General features: G+C 42.6%; 1 protein-coding gene across 4 annotated transcripts in view; it reads right to left on the bottom strand.

Moving 5' to 3' along the window:
- The window catches only part of ARHGAP8 (Rho GTPase activating protein 8), an 81,303-nt gene that overhangs the window by 9,139 nt on the left and 54,166 nt on the right, over positions 1–17,998 (bottom strand). For all 4 annotated transcript variants that reach the window (XM_026867791.1, XM_026867787.1, XM_026867792.1 and 1 more), the window contains 3 exons: positions 13,699–13,772; positions 1,967–2,044; positions 1,164–1,292 (listed from right to left, as the gene is read on the bottom strand). In XM_026867791.1, coding sequence (XP_026723592.1) covers positions 1,164–1,292; positions 1,967–2,044; positions 13,699–13,772 — 281 coding nt within the window. The remainder of the gene's footprint in view (positions 1–1,163; positions 1,293–1,966; positions 2,045–13,698; positions 13,773–17,998) is intronic.

Consider the following 17,998-nt stretch of genomic DNA (forward strand, 5'->3'; position numbering starts at 1 on the left):
TGGAAGGTGGTGATCTACAGCCTTGCAAATAGCAAATCAGGACAGAGCTTCAGAGAATTCTGAACACGACCTGATTAAGGTTTTTAACAGGAATAGTTAATGATATGAAACAGTACATGCAGATACTAGTGATGGGAACAGTATGAGAATTTTACCTAGAATACGGTGTATCTAGGTATAGGAAACTTGCTGTACTTCTACACTTTATAATAAAAACATGCAGCAAATAAGATTTATACCCAGTCTGAATTATTTTGCTGCCCTACCCCAACAGCAACAGACATTATAGTCATGATAACCTTTGCAACAGCATCAGCCCACGGTTAACAGAGTTACTCTAACAGACTCTGTTGGAAGCTGTATCCCATTTTGATATAATTTCTCCAAAAAGCAGGTTTTGGAAAAATGTGTGCTTGTGACTTGTGACTGAAAGCTCTGTGGATTCTCTGCTAGCTCGACTGTAGCCGGGATGGCAAAACACCAGGCTCTACAAGCACTAGGTACCAACTGCCAGATATTCTGGCATCTCAGATATTCAAGCCCCATTTATTAGGGGGGTGCCCTGCCAGCATTATAAACTAGCCCTTGACAAAGGCCACATAATGAAAGTTTATAATTCATAGTTTCATGTAGTTCTTTAGATAACCAATGCATTCTCTTCTCATGCCTTTAGATCCTTTCTTCCCCAATATGTTATCACATGGCAACTGTTAAAACAGAAGCAATCACCTCCCCACAAAAAATAAAAGAAAAAAAAAAAGGGAAGAAACACACAGATGACCAACTAAATTTTGTTTCTACCGTTCTGCCAATCTTGCTGCTAAAACTAAAGCTGCTCTGACGTAACTTGTGTCACTAAGACTCAGTGCTGTGCCATGACAGAAATCTGGAGCCCTGGCAGAAGTCTGATCCAATTCTTATTAATACAGTATGATATAGAGATAAACCAGTAAACCTTGCAAAATAAGCAGAGATGGTCTTGGAAACCCTGACCACCTTGCTCTGGGACACATTATGAGGTTGCCCCTCCGTGGCTGCAGTGAAGCACTAACAGTATTATATACCCACAACTGTGTCCTGGTTAGCAAACAGCAGTGATTAGGTATGAGCCAGGTTCGGTTCAACTTGCTGTATAAATTTTTCTAAAGCTTGTTTATACTCACTGGTGATCCCAAGGATATGATCATAACACTCAAAGGTTAGTAACGGCTGAGGGAGTTCCCTAAGGAAAGTCTTCAGGATAACAGCAGGAATATGGATATCATGATAATCATCAAAATTCACAGACTTGCCTAAAAGGAGAAGAAGAAAAAAAAGAATTTAAAAAAAAAAAAGTGCGTGTGTAATCATGTGTTTTACTTTTTCTTGAAATTACTGCTTAAAAACTGTTTCACACTAACCTCTTGGCATTCTGCTGCTGGTAACTCCTTGCATTTGATTTTTGATATTTTTTGCATTTTATATTTTTCATAGAGTTTTACCTATCTTGCTGTAAGAGATTCTCCCCATAAAGGTATTTCATAAAATGACTTCACGGGGAAGTCAGTGACTTTCAAAATTACTTCACTACATTTCATAAATTGTATTAGGTAAAATTATATTTCTTTGCCATAACCACGGAAAAACACCAGAGGCAGAATGACACAAAGACATTCTACTTCCTAACTACAGTAACTCCATGTGCACAGAGGCGGTATAAATGTTTATGAAAAACCAGACCGTTTTTGACTCAAACTTTATATTCATTGGCTGCCACAGCTTTTCTAAGCTCTGGTCTGACATCGACTGGTGACTTGCTCTTCAGTAAGCACCGAGTGCCTGTGCTACCTTCCAGGTTTCTGTTCTAGTGCTCTTATTACGGGATTTTCTGTTACAAATGATTTTACAATTAACTAATCATAAGACAGCAGCATTTCAGCTTCACCAACAGAGCCCTCACCCTGGCAGTGGTATGAGGAGAGCTTACCCTGATTGTAGAGCTTCTGAACATCTTTGATGGTCTGGATGCTGGCTGACCTCCTGAAGAGGCCCTCTACTTGTAGTCCTGAAAAAAAAAACCAAAACAATTAATGCAGCTCTTATCTGTAAAAGCTGCCACTCTCTTGTTTTACTCCATAACTTCAGTTGAAAACAGAACAGAGGGAGAAGGTTTGGGAACAAACTTAACACGCTCATTTTTTGGAAATAAAGTAATTGAGAACAGAGCATACAATCAAATAATTCTGCAACATTGCCCACAGCACTTTCCTTAACATGTCTCACAGAAATACTACCACCTTTCCTTAAGTGTTTTAGAGCGTCTCGCCAACTGTAATTTTTCTTTAAAAGCAGCTTTCAATGGCACCTAATGACACGGAAGAAGGAGATTTAGATTCACCAGGCCGCTGATGTACCCCCCTCTCACTGAGAGCTTCTGCAAACTGAGCCCGAAACCACACCTGTAAATCTGCTATTCTCCTCGCCTTAAACCTTTAGCAAACTGAAGAGGGGAGTTGTGAAGATTCCCTAAGCTCGCTCTTCCGTCAGGGGGTGAGATATAAGATCCATTGGGCTGGGGAATGTTTCACAGGATTTCCTACCACTGGCGGGACACTGGCCTCCCCGGTTTGAAGGCAGTTTGGGGCAGACCACTGCTCCTTCCACCTCTCTCTGGAAGCCAGTGGGACTTCACCCTCTGCCTGCCTGTGGTGTTTTGAAACACCTGATTCTAGTCTTGAGGCACTGCTGAAATATTTATCATAAATCTCCTGAAGGGTATCTCATTTGCTTTTATGTTGTGGACTAACTGAAATCTGACTTCAGCTACAGAGCAAAAATGGCAATAAAATGCTTCCAATCAAGGACCTAATTTGAACCACAGCTTTCAAGGTAAGTTATTTATCTGAATTATTACGTAAAACAGGATGGGGACAAGGAGTGTTACTTTTCTTGAGACTTGTGCTACTTCTTGCTTTTGAGTTTGGTAGAATCCTCATCTCCCTCTCTCTCCTTCTCCCCAGTCTGCGCTGGTCCTTCCACCCAGCAGGTAACGCAGTTTGGCTCACATGTAGTCTGACCTGGAGATTCCTACTGGAAGCAGAATAATCTAAAATATCACCCAGTGCTGGTCTGACCCAACATAAAACCGCTGACAGTTTGAGAACAGAGGTAGACAACCCACCGACTTGGAGGGACTGCATGAGTGTGGAAGATCAGCTTGACTTTTTGGGGTTTTTTCATGCTTATCTTTCAGCGGGTGAGTAGCCAGACTGAAATCAGTGTTTGTGTGTTTCAACTGAAGTACACACACATCTATTTGCACAATCAAGATGCTTTATGGTGTTCTGGAAAAAATTTGAGTCGTACGTTACTGAAGGATATTCAGTCATTCTTGGAAATACACCCAGGTTGTATGAGTATTTTGTACAGGAAAAATTAGTAAATTAATAAAAGATTCTCTACAGAATAGCATTTAGTATTGTTCATAGGAATTAAATCTAAAAGAACTGATAATTTACTACTGTAGTGAATTTTCACAGGCTCTTGCAGAGCTCTTCTTGGAAGTGCTCCACTGAGTAGATTTAGAGGCTTAGGTGGAGTTTAGCTAAGCACAGCTCCTAGGTACTCTCTTAGCATTTATGCCCTTGCCTGTTAAATTCCAGGTTGAATATTAAAACTTTAGCCCATGCCCTCAGTTCTGGAAGGTACAGCACGACATCTCAAACTACAGTATCTAAGAAGGATATGTGTGGTTTCTAAAGGAACCAAATGGACAATAATTATGATCTATTTAATGGCTTGCTTTATTCCCGATCAGATCATGTTTCAGCTGAATAAAGTTACGGCAAATAACATCACTGTAGTAAAACTGTTCCATTAGATTTATAGTGCAACCTGTCTAAAGGCATGCTTTTGGAAGTGGCAGCTGCAAACAGCTAGCTCGTCAAGGCATTGCCCTCAGCAAACAAGAAACACAATAATTTCCTGAGAATTTGTAGAATTTTATGCCGGCTGTCAGTGAACTAGAGGTTTTCTGCAGAAACAAGTCTTTCGGAAAATGGACATCGTAAATGCTGGCAATTCAGTTTGCAGGAATTGGTTTAATAGTTAATGTTTTAATCTGATATGAATCTCACTGTATAAACTACAATGTAATAAATATCAATTTTTAACATGTTTATGCCTTTATTGGCTAAGCTTTCAAGAGTCTAATTAAAGACATTAATCTGTAGCATAGACAGCAGCTGTACTTGTCTGGCCCTTCAACCCATCAATGTTACTGTAATGGCACATAACACTGAGCTCTTGCTGGATATAATTTTTGGAGGGGGAAAAGCAACTTTTATCCTCATCTGCAGAAATGTGGGATGCGGGCGATATCCCTGCTTCTCCCAGAATTCATTTACCGGGTCAGCGTGAAAGCGAATCAATAGACAGCAATTTGTTTGATCACAGGTGGCAACAAGCCAACTACCAAAGCAGGTTTCTCCAAATCCGTTTTACGTTTGTGGGCAACCTATGGAAATGACACGACACTAATTAAACGTAGGTTAGTACAAAGCTCAGGAAAAAGAAAAGAAAAAGCTGTATTCTCCTTCTAAAGTAAAAGAACGCCAGCGGCAAGAGACACACATCTTTTTTTTTTTTTTTTTTTTTTTTTTTTTGCATAAAAGATGCTCAGACCAAAAAATATTATAGCAATTTTAAAATAAAGCATGGGTTGTAACTTCAGCCTACTGGCAAACAGAAATATGAGTCAACAGCAGTTATGCCACTGAAGGGGGAAAACGATGAGCCTGGGTACAGAGACAGCCCTTTTGCAATATATTTTTCTGACTTCCGTGACGCTCACAAACTGAGAAGGCTACTTTTTTTTAGAAGTTTGTAAGTCCATTAATTGCTCTCAGTGCTTTCTGTGTTTAAGCAGGGCCAGGGGAAGCTACCTGACAACAGGATCTGAATGCTGGTGTTTCCCATGTCACATAACATGCACAGCATCAGCATACGCCCCCAACTCGGGTCTCAAAAGGAGGGATGGGGAGAAGGAAAGGGACCTGAAGCCTCTCGTGGTTATTTCACTGTGATGGATAAATATGCACCTTATACACACTCAGGAAATACTTTCTCCAATCCTGTCTCTTTCTCTTCAGGCACTAGGGGAAAAAAAAAAAGCAACCCAACAGTTCTTGGAACTACCATAATTAAGCCAACAGAAGGTGCCCACGCTAAAATAAAATTAATCACTTTGTCTTCTTTTTGCAGACAAAATACACACCAGAGCCACCGGAGTTATGGGATGAGGATACAGAATTGTCTGAAGCCAATCCTGGTCACTACAGCTCAAAGTATTCATTTTTGTCCTTCTAACAAATAATTTTGATGTAGCCTATGTAATTTTTGTTAGCAGTGTTCATCCATCAAATCCCGTTTACAGCATGACTCATGGCAGCTGTCTCTTTGAAAAGAAGTATTTGTGTGTGTGTACCAGTTGAACTGTTTTGCCATTAATAGCACGTGGAACAGAGTCCACAGAGAACCGCAAGCCTGGAGCAGCCAGGGGATGACTGACACGAGCACCCAGCCCGGGCTTTCCACTGCTGATAAACGCGCAGTTGCACGTCACTCACATTGGATCAGTGCTGCAGAGCCTCTGTTGAGACAACCCGGCACAAACTCACCAAAAAAAATACAGATAGATAGAGATCAGTGGACTTCTGCTACCCCGCACTAAACTCTCTGGAACAAAAAGAGCAAAATTTAATTTTAAACATTAAACGCTATACGGCAAAACGTAGTATGTGACTAGTGGAGGAGCCATCTGTAGTCAATGAAAAGTGACTCCGTGATTGAGAACTTAACTGAGTAATTATTTAAATGTCAGTAATCATAAATGAAAACAGGCAGGCACTTCATTCCACACCGAAATAAGATGGCTTTCACCACAGTAGACAAAATTTCACAGTGCAATGACACAACTGTGTCACACTCTGAATTAATAAACTGTTGCTAAAAATACTTAACTCCCTTCTACCCCCCAATCAGTTGTCCCACAGGAAAGACACAGAAAATCAAAACTGATAAAGATAAATTAAAGCAACACATGCTGTCACATTGCTGCAAACTTGTCAAAGAACGAGAGATGAGAAAATTACATTCTTTTTCTTTCAATCATCCTTGATTTGAGGGTTGCTGGCATCCAAAACCTTTGTTAATTTGTCTGCTTTCAGAAGAGAAATAGCAAAGAGTGAGCATCTGAATTCCTTCTGTCCCAAATTGAGTTTGGAAATGTTTCTTTGGACTGGGGTCCTGCCAGCTCTCAGGAAGTGTCCATCCTGATTTGGAAGCAGTTTTCGTTCTCATTAATACAACTGATTTAGACATCTTGCAGCTCACCTAATTCTAGTCAGATTCCTATTTAAAAATTAGAACTAGTTTATTTCTAATATGAGGCCTGACCAGTTTCTGGTATATTTTAATTGTCCATCTTCAATGTAAGATCTTAAATGCCCAAAGCAGTGGCAATTGTGAATTTTTATGCTTAAGACGAATCCAAGATTTTAATTTTATTTTAGAGCCAGAATACAAGTTTGAGGAGGAGACTGTAGAGCCTTCCTTTCCCTTGGAGCCTGTGCACTGAATACAGAACAAGTGAGCGTGGCGTCCGCAGTTTGTAAAGATGATTTGCACTGCAAGGAGGTGCACAGCAGATCAAGGGCAGGGGGGAAGAGAAGGGACAGTTCCAGCCCTACTGAAAAGCTGAGCAGCAGCAGCAAGGACGTCGAACTGTACCACAGAACCCAAAGTGTAGTTTGTGTCCTTGCAGTTTTGAACAGCGCAGTCTCTCGCCTTTGGATTTATGAATGAATATTCTCAGTTTATACTTGGCACCGTTGAACATAATTTATTTACAATGCCTGAGCACCAAACCCACAAACTGTGCTTATGACAAGGTTCATTTTTATTTGATGGCACACGAACCAGTCTTGGGATTTATCTCGTCTCCATGAACCCTAGGTAAAAACATGAAAACAAAAGAGCCAAGAACTCAGAAATGTTTATATGGCCAATGTCAAGCTTTCCCGGTGTTGCATTTTTAAAAGATATTTGATTGATCACAAGAAGGGGAGTCCAGGAGGCAAACCTGCTAAGCTGCAGCAATCCAAACATATTCAGAATGCAGAACCATCCATCTCTACCCATTCTGACTCTCACCACCAGGATGTACTCATCCACATTAAAAGAAAGGAACCAAAACTTCCTCCATCAGCAGGATTTGTTGTGCTGCATGGAGGGGATGAGGAGGAAAGATTAATCAATGTTCGCCACTGCTTCTGCTGTTGAACCGACAAAGGACAGCTCTAGTTGTCACTGTAATCATACCACAGGACATTTATGACTTTATCATTAAAACTTCTATAGGGTGGTTATTACCATTTCCTTTGACAAGTCTGAGTCATCACCCAGGACTCTCCTGTGGCACCACGAGACAACACTGAACAAAAAGTTTGTGCTGCAAAGCACTTCCAGTCAAGAGATGAGGTAAGAGAGGAAGACTCAGCAATGGGGGCCCCTGCGAGGTAATGTTCCTCTAGGGGACAGTTATCTTCTCTGCTTTATAATTCTGTAGTGTGATTCCTTCACAATGAGATTATTGTTCCATCGCTCCTGAGCTGCTGCCGATCTCACGCAGACTCTTTTATAATCAGCTCTCCATCCAATTTTCCGTAGCTGTTTTCTTATAGGGCCATTCTATAGAATGTGAATGTTACCAAATTTTGAAAATTTTAGTAATAATCCTAGCTTTGGTTTTAAATTGTTTAAAGCATGGGCAAGCATGTTGTTTATCCTTTGGGGATACTCTCTAAAACAAAACACATTAACAAAAACAATCCTATCCAAAAATAATATTTCAAATTGGTATTTTGCAGGAAACCAGTACAAATGACAGTGTATTAATATTTGAGATAGGCTTAAGCAACATTCCTGCCCTTCGTAACCCATCTGACACCTTCACGCAGGTCTGAACAGTGCCATTTATACCCGCCATAATGAAGCAAATAAAAATTCCCTTAAGAGCTGTCCTCTGACCTCCAGATGTTGGGGAGCTTGCGAACAAAATACAGATTTTGCCACGCAGTTTTATTTTTAGTGTGTATCCCTTAGTACACTCAAACTTTGTTTAAAAAACTAAGAGAGCGTGATGAATTGTACTAATACTGACCTAACCAACACCAAAACCACCAGCCACACACCACCTAGCTTTTAATTTACCACGATACCTTATACCCGGCCTGCAGCCTGCTTTTCTAGAGGAAAAGACACGCAAGTAGAAGACACAGCAGCTTCAGCCACCTGCACAACCCCGTCCCTGAGCGTTACGGAACCCACACACAGAGCGAAGGCTTGACTTAGAGCCCTGGTTACCAAAACGGTCAGTTCAAAGTGACAGTCCCCATTTACAGTCTCACCTCAGCACAGAAGAGGTTGCTGAGGACAGGCGGGGACAGAATAACCAGAGAAAGAACATGACTACTCTGGCATAAGCTGGGCTTTTTGGAGAAAAAGGGCCTATGAGCAAAGCATCCAGATCATCACCACCGAAGGAATGACACCAGGTTAGAAACACGAACTGTAATGACAAGAGAATGAATATTCCATTAACCAAGACAATTTCTCATGGCATGGTAGATAAGGTAGTACACACACACACACACACACACACACACACACACCCCACCACCAAATATTATTTAGTGTAAGTGCAAGCCAAGCCTTGCATTTATAAACTTGATAGAAGAACAGGTTGTGGTTTTGAGGCTGAGCATAGAAAAAAAAAAAAAAAGCATCCTCTGGTTTGCTGGTTACTATGAAGATCTAGTCACAAATGTGTTATGTTAAACCCACCCTTCCTCTGTGGTCTGAATAAATCATCAGTTGGGTTCAGGATGATACCAACATCTTACTTCTGAAATTAAGAGCACTCCTCTGCTTTGGTCCAGAAGATGAACTCTGAGGCTTAGTCTGAATGAGCTGATGATTTTCTAAGCTACTCAGAACTCATTTTAGGAAACCAATTCTTCCCTGTGAAGGTTAGCAGGAACTGAAATCAAGCATTTTTAAAATCCGGTATTAAATTCAGTATTAAGAACTTCAAAAACATTTTTCACTCTAAAGTGGAGCTAGAATGGAAGTGGCGAAATGGCTACTTTCTTTTCCTTTGTGGAAAAAAATAACATGAAAAGTATTATAGAAATTAAGAAACTTAGTTTACTGTGCTTATTGTATTAGTGTCTGACTTGGCAACCACAGTAGATTATATAATACGAACAGATGTAGAGGAATCTCTGCTCATGATAGATTCTTTAGTCTTTGTTAAGGCTCTGGGTGATTTATAACTTTATCCTGTGAGAGTCATCTTTCTCAGAAACAGCTATCCAAACATGCAGTCGGATAAATATACGAGGAAGAAACCCACACTCACTGTCATAATGTTCATTTGGCTGTTGGGGATGAGGACGTGCTTGCTGCTGTCAGAGCCAGAGCCCACTCAATAACTCGTAAGAAGAAGGGGAGTTTTGGCTCATTTGTACAGATGAAGAGGCCTCCACACTGGGAAGAACACTTCTGCCAACAGCGTTGTCTGAAACTGAGGCAGAAAATTTAAACATCAAGGAGAAAAAGATGTGACATGAAGCGCTCTGTCAAAGGGACTGGAGGCTTTAAGATGAAAAAGGCTGGGTGAACTTTAGAAATGGGAAGTTTTCTTAGCCTGGTAGGTACTACTGAAGGCTGGTGCCTGGTTTGAGTACACCACAGCTCCTGCATCAGATCTGGTCAAGAAGTAAGAGCCTGAGCAGTCCGGAGTGGACTGGATGGATGTCAGAGGGTCTCTGATGTTTTAAGAAATCTGCAAAACGGTGACCGAAGTCAGAGTTTCACAAAACTGATTTCAGGTACGTAGATGTGAAAATGCAGCGATGGGAAGAAAGAGTGGAAATACGGCACCGGGGGGCGAAACCCAAACCCCTCTCCCTGCTAATTCTGCAAGGCTGGAAACTATGCCAAAATCAAATGGAATGGGGTAGTGACAGTGAATTTTTGTCACTTCCGGAAGATGAACTGCAGCTTTCACTGCGCTCACGGCCACGTCTGGAGTGCAAAGAAGGCTGCCAGTCACCTCCCGGGGCTGTCAGCACGGGAACCGACACGCGCTGGAGCTGACGGCAGAACTGAGATATTCCAGATTTGGAGAAAGAGTTAAAATCGTAGCAGACAGCAGGTACAACAGATACCTGCACACTTATAATCAAGTGCAAAAAAATGCATGTCTATCACCTACTGCTTAACAGCCTTGGCATGGCAGGTACTTGGCTTTCAAGCATCAGCTGGCTGAGAATGTCAGAAAACACTCTACCTGACAAGCTATCTCTCCTTAGAAATCTGGTTTGTGGAGATCTCCTTATGATAGGGGATATGACAGCTCTGAGCAAACCTGGGCTTGGTTGGAAAATATCAACATTGACAGAGCCCATGCCCTTCCTTCCTGGGGGCACAGAAGGACAGAGAGCTGGGGAAAAAAAAGAGATCATCCGGCTAGCAAGTGTGGGGCTGAGCTACCTCTCAGTGGTGGAGCCAGGCTTTGCTCAGAAGTATCATCACATTTCCTCAGAGACTATCCTTTACAAACTGTGCTGATACTGCACTCAACAGACGAGATCTTAGCCAAAAAAAAAAAGATGAAGTTTGGAGAAAACCCAAGGATGATTACTCCTTTCAGAATAACAAACATTTCATCTAGGAGAAAATCTGCAATGACAAGGTTGAGCAACCCTTTCCTTTACCACAACCATGAGAGCTAAAACTCGTGGGTTTTTTTCCCCTGTACTTGCGCAGTTGGCGTTGCTGCTTCAGAAAACTGCTGGTATCTGAGCTAGACTCAGCAACTGGTGAGAGGGAAGAGTATGGGACTGGTGCAATGTGATGAGACAAAACACCCAGGAAGAACAAAGGCAAGGTATGGAGGAGGTTTAGTGTCAGATCAGTGCAAGAATTATTAGTTACTGGTCACCAGCACAACGTAATGATGGCCATAAAAGTAGTTCTTTGAAATCTTTAAATAGGTCCAAGGATGTGCCAGATAGGCAGAGCCCTCCTCCCAAACCCAGCCAAAAGCTTAAAACAATTAACATTTTAGTGACTAAATTTTCACTCCATTTCTAAATAATAACAGCTGTGAGAAGTAATGGTGTTAGTCCACATCCACCCTCATTTTAGCTCTCTTGACTCCTGTGATTAGTGAGGAAGAGGTCTTTGCCTATTAGGATAAGCTAAATATATATAAGGATGATTGTTTCATAACATTTTAAAACACGAAAAAGTCTGGCTTTCATCTGCACATGGGGCATGCACCGATACACTACATAAGCTCTAATTATCCACTTACAATTATAATTACAGGGATTGTCTCCAGCTGCCAGTCACTTGCCTTCAAGATTCTTCACAGTGAACTATTTACATTCCCTGTATCCAAACATAAGATTTGACACAAGCTACACCTGCAAAGTTTTCATCAGCAGCACCAGTCTGGAAAGGAAACAGCACATCCAAACAGCTTTTACGGGCTCGGGTGGAATTCCTGAATTTGGACCTAGAGGCCTTCAGTAAAGACTATTAGGAACTCTTCACCTACTGCACACCAGTTAATAGCAGCACTGGCCCCACTCCAGTCCTTGCCCTTGGCTGCTGCAGGCATTTTGAAGAGAATTCAGCCATTTCAAGAGGCAAGGAGCTGGCTGTTCTGTACACAAACATCCCTACGGATGCTACGCTCCACTGCTTGCGACCGTAAGCCGGTACCCACTGCAGTGGATCTCCCTCTCATTCTCCTGCGTGTAGCATTAAACAGGTTCCCTCAAGGTGTGAACCCCCCAGAAAAATAAAACGGGCAGTTATTTGAGGTTCTTATTTACCGTGAGGGAAGCTAAAATATGAAGGAACATAGCCTAGCAACAAGGGCAAGACACTAAGTGTCTAGTCTGTCCTCACTGAAATCAGTACAGTCTTGCACTCATTTAAACAAAGCCAGGATTTCTCTTGAGAATCATCAGGAAAGCTGAGAAGCAATGTTTCTCCTGACTCCCCACTCTTCATCTTCACAAATGTGAAGCCTATTCAGTACAAGTTTTTTAAAAGTTTAAAATTTCTCACTTTGGGTTTAAATAAACTCAACCTCAGGCCAGACCCTAGTGGCAATATTTAAAATGAACAGAAAACAGCATGCTATTGGAATATTGAAAGCAAAATTGACCTTGTTCAGAATGACAGCTCAAGGATGCAAATTAAGAAGTGGGAATATTGGGGGATATAGGTTTTGGGTGAGCCTGTCTACAGACAAATATAATTGACTCAAAAGTCATATTCTATATTATTTGTGCGCTGTCAATGCAAATAGCTCTTTGAAATGAGGAAAAATCTCAGATAAATCCATTTAACAGCCATCTAGAAGTCTGGGTTTTGTCTTTTAGCCAATCCTCAAAATTTATTCAAATATCAACCAAACTTAATGGCATAGTAAATGCCAGTGATGTCTCTTTAAAAAAAAAAAAAAAAAAAAAAAAAAAAAAAAAAAAAAAAAAAAAAAAAACCAAAAGAAAACCTGAATCAAACACATTTTGATTTTCTTCGTTTGACACACCTATTAAAAATTCACACCCTTCTTTCAGGGATCTTGGGAATCATTCCCAGTTCCACCACGGTGTAATGCTGTGCTAGTCACATAACTGTGTCATGCTCTGTTCCTGTTCTGTCACCTGTAAGATAAATGTACCTAGGCTACTGATTTGGAACTGTAAGATTTAGCAAACGTTTGTGAAACTTTGAGGCCTTGGAGCACAAAGGGCTATGGAAATCTTGCTGTGATTGCCTTAAAAACCAGGGATCAAAATGTAAAAATCACATTACAACAGGAAAAGGGAGTTTCAAGACCGGAGCCTTATCTCTGACCTTCTCCCTGCCTGTGCCGCTGCCCCTGCGCAGGGAACACAGTGCGCTTTCCCTACAGACAGCACCTGAGCTTTGGTCCTTTGTGCTGGCCAGGCGTGCACTGGGGAGCTCAGGGGCAGGGCGGGCAGTTCAGAGTTTACCCTCTCTCTGCCCTCCACACAAAGGTGACACAGGGAACTCAGATTTGGATGCTTCCATTTTAAATACAGGTCTGCGTAAATTGTATCTCTATCTAATGTAACTACAGATAGGAACTGCAGTCAAAGGGTTTGTAAGTGCCAGTATCAATCTTGTGTGAAGGGAGGACTTCAGGCTTACTCCAGCAAAACATGTTTTTTCAACGAGCTTTTATGGCCACTGGTTCTATAAAAACAGAATTTCTCGTGGATTTTTACCTGGGAGTTCTACATAAACCCAACAATACGATACGGGCTGATCGTGTGTATTTCAAGACATCTTCTCTCATTTGCTATTCCCTAATCTAATCCCAAAGGCAGAAAGTTTTCTGGTTTTTTTCCATAGTGGGACAATAATCCAATAATAAGTATTCCCTATCCATCAAAGACCCAAATGGCAGTGCCCAACTGCCATTCGTTTCAGGATTTAAACACATCCTGTGTAGCTGCAAACTTTGCTGAATCGGGCACCGAGCTTTAGAGAGTTTCATAGTATTGTCCTTGTTCTGAAAGACACGTCCCCTTTTGACACAAAACTCACCTTTGCTTTTCAGGTAGGATACAGTTTCCTTCATTACTGGGGGGATTAGTTCGCCTTTATTTTTGTCCTTGATACTGTTAGGAAAGAAGAAAAAAATAACAGCCTTTAAATGGCAATAATAGACAAAGAGTCAAACCCAAGACAGAACAGTCTCAGCAAAAACCTGAGGGATAATATGTTAAATTCCACAAATTAAGGAGCCCACACCTCGGTGCCTGCACCAAACACAAGAGTCCTCCACAACTCTATCAGGTGCTGAATGAGCCTCTGCAATAGGGGACTTGGGTTTCTATTCAGAGACATTCCTAAAGGCTCTCTTCTCACTAGCCAAGCTGCATGACTGCAGCGGCCCCGAGTGACGGCCAAGGGCCGAGGCCAAAGCAGCAGAACTCTGTTCCAGACTAACTTTGCCCCACTTGAGCTTGGTTTTGCTCCCTTGCTTGGCATGCTCCAGCAAGGAAGGAGTTGCAGTGAATGCTTTAGAATAAGTCTCGATCAAGGGATGCTGCAAGTTTAGGAGCCTTTTATCATGCAGATTTTTCTTTGTCATTTGTCTCTTTTTAAGCCACAGTGTATGTATAATTAAAAGGATATTGTACTATTTATTTTGAAGGCAAAGTGTTGCAGTGAGATTATTAACGCTCTGAATGATTCCCATGAAATAAGATTTCTTTCTCTTTCATGAGTGAACAGTTGAGGCAAAAAACTGAACATAGCATTTTCTTGATCTAGACAGCGCAAAAAATTCTGCAATTATCTTTCTTATTTAAAAAAAAAAAGTCTTTGGTAGTTTAAAAAGTATAACAAAAGAGACGGTCAGTATCTGCTGAATATTCTGCTACACTTTTATAGTAATCAACAAAACAACAAAGGAGCAATCTCAAATTTTGAAGTGGACTTAATATACATTTGTCTGTACAATTTCATTATCTGATATTTAAAAGGTGACCAAGTTTTTCTGACAAACCCTAAAGCTCCAGCACAGAACAGCACGGAGGTCAGTGGCTGTATCATGAGAGGCTGCAAATGCTGCAGCTCATCCACAAGAAGCACGAGATGTTTATACAACATGTAAACACAGCCTTGATCTAGTGCTGAGCTTGTGCCTCTGGGGTGGGTTGACGCTGGCTGGACGCCAGGTGCCCACCACAGCCCCTCCATCACTCCCCTCCTCAGCTGGACACGGGAGAGAAAATACAATGAAAAGCTCAAAGGTGGAGATAAGGGCAGGGAGAGATCACTCAGCAATTACCGTCACGGGTAAAATAGACTCAACTTGGGGAAAATTAATTTAATTTATTTCCAGTCAAATCAGAGTACGGTAATGAGAAAAATAAAACCAAATCTTAAAACACCTTCCTCTCCCTCACCCTTCCCTTGTTCCCAGGCTCAACTTTACTCCCAAATTCTCCACCTCCTCCTCCCAAGGAGCGGAGGTGCAGGAATGGGGGTTGTGGTCAGTTCATCACCCCTTGTCTCTGCTGCTCCTTCCTCCTCAGGGGCAGGACTCCTCACACTCCTCCCCTGCTCCAGTGTGGGTCCCTTCCCTGGGGTCACAGCTCCTGCCAGGACCCTGCTCCAGCCTGGGCTCCCCACGGGCTCACAGCCCCTTGGGGCACATCCCCCTGCTCCGGCGTGGGGTCCCCCCTGGGCTGCAGGTGGGTCTCTGCTCCCCCGTGGGCCTCCATGGGTGCAGGGCACAGCTGCTCACCGTGGTCTTCATCACGGGCTGCAGGGGAATCTCTGCTCTGGCGCCTGGAGCCCCTCCTGCCCCTCCTCCTGCCCTGCCCTTGGTGCCTGCAGGGTTTTCTCTCACATATTCTCACTCCTCTCTCCAGCTGCAGTTGCACATTTTTTCCCCATTCTTAAATATTATCCCAGAGGTGCTGCCACCGGGGCTGATGGGCTCGGCCTTGGCCAGCGGTGGCTCCATCTGGGAGCTGCTGGCGTTGGCTCTGTCAGACACGGGGGCAGCTTCTGGCACCTTCTCACAGAAGCCACCCCTGTAGCCCCCCGGCTACCAAAACCTGGCCATGCAAACCCAATGCAGCCTGCAAAGGAGAATGATTCTTAAGGTCTGTTCCTTTTCTAAGTCCTGCGATCTCTTCTCTTCCTGTCTACGTCTGTGAATTATGTTATTAACACAACTGATAATAACTGAAGTGTATTTGATACAGCTTCCGTAACACTGCTGCATGGAAGCAGCGACCCAGTATTGCATTTAGTGTTCACTAAACAAAAACTACTTCAAAATAAATGTTACAGCAACCCAGTATTGCATTTAGTGTTCACACTACACAAAAACTACTTTAAAATAAATGTTACAGCAACATAGAGCAGTAGGGAAACTGTCAAATCCGCCCCCCTCCTCCTGTTTGTTGTCCCCAGACCCATGAAGGGAGTTAGAACAACCTGTGTAGGGTGGTTAACTCTGCGTCTCCCAGCTAAGGAGGTTGGTCACCCCCAGCTTCAGGTACGGGGGTGGGAGGGGTGACCCCCCAACGGGAAGGCTTGGAGCAGGACCGTGACTCAGGTACTGAATCACCCCGTGGTTTTGCCTCCCTGCTCAGAGACTGTCAGGGGAATACACTCCATGCTATTTGGTTAGTCAGCCAAACACTGCGACCTCATTCATCACTCAGGGACACAGTGCGGAGCCACCAGTGCCATTTCTTCCAGTTAGTTCCACTGCCCACCCAGTCCTACTCTTCCTCTTTCCTATTTTCAGTACCGAACTTCTTACCAGGCACCAACGTCTGTACATCTGTACATTATCCAGATTCTCCTAGACCATATTTTCTTTGCTGCGCTTATTTTGTGTGCCACTTCCCCTAGTGCTATACAAAACAATGCAACTTGTTACCTGAGTGTAATAAACTCGTTACTCCGGCTCCCAGAGCTCGTTCAGCTATTTCATATACCTAGACCAACCTGCTGTCTGAAAGGAAATAAACTGTTCCCTCAGCTGCAGAACTAATGACGTTGATGTGCCCTGGATTTGTATCCTATGTTCTACCTCTTATCACAGTAATCCAAGATCATTCCCTTATGTCACCTAGAACCTCACTTCCCTTACAGAGTACTTTCACTCCCTTCCCTCACCTCTCTGTCTCCTCTTTCCTCATCAGGTGAGGAGCAGCTCGTAACTCAATCACCATCTATACACTAACTGGTGCACCAGCAGACCAAAGACAACAGAAGAGTGAATTCTTGTTACCGTTTCTCTCCTTCCAGGCAATGTTTTTTAAAAGCTTGTCACATTTGTGAGAACTCCACTCCTCTGTCAAATTTGGTTGACATAAGCCCATAGCTCTTCTGTGAACCTTACTAAAAATCAATCCATTGAACAGGTTTTTTCCTGCTCTTTTTCAACAAAGCATCCATACCAAAATCTAAAGTGTAGAAATTCAGTCCTGCTCTGTGTGTGGGTCAATACTACTTTGTGGACACTGCTGTACCTACTCCTAATAGGAACTGTTTAGGAAAGGGGATATTTCCTTGATGTAAACAGACATGGGAATTTTGATATTTTTTTTACAAAACCATGCTCATAACATAATTTTAAACATTTGACCAAATAAATTCTACACTGTATGCAACGCATTTGCAGGAAGAAAAAGACTAGCAGGAAGGAACGAATTTAATTCAGATATTCCTAAAGTATGATCCTGAAGTATGTTAGTAATTCTCATCATTTGCTGCTGCCTGCAAGTATGATCTTTAGATGAAATGATACCATTTCTTGTCACACACTGGCAAGGCACCATTAATTTCAATGTGAAACAGCAGTGGACTTGCTGGAGTAATCATTCTCTGCAGTATCATAACAACATGAAAATGGCCAGAAGAAAGATTTATGACCTGACTTTTAAGACCAAGTCCAGCCTCAATCTTCCCCATTATCACGGACGTCTTAGGAGAGTTAAACCAGAGGCCATAAGCACCTCATGAAAAAACCTCACTGATTAGAGAAGGCCATGGCTCGAAGCGCTACCAACGTCGAGTTTATGACCTCGTCCTCAGAGCAGCATCCTCTGCTGACAAGCAGGTGCCTCAGCAAAATCTCTCTCCTAGCAGCAAACTCCTCTCAGCCATTTCAGGATAGGCATCCCATCACTCCTAGGCTCTCCTGCTCCCTCCAGTTTCACCAGTCTGCCAGCAGTTCCCTGCCTGCTGGTGACACTGTTGGAGCAGGTGGTCATCGTTGGTGTCACAACCACACAGGAGTTGTGCAGTGCTCTCAGATTAGCTCCAAGACCCAAGGGAGGGTAGGGTAGGGTAGGGTAGGGTAGGGTAGGGT

Source organism: Athene cunicularia (assembly GCF_003259725.1).
Source record: "Athene cunicularia isolate RWA chromosome 1 unlocalized genomic scaffold, athCun1 chr1_part2, whole genome shotgun sequence".
In the NCBI taxonomy this organism is placed as follows: Eukaryota; Metazoa; Chordata; class Aves; order Strigiformes; family Strigidae; genus Athene; species Athene cunicularia.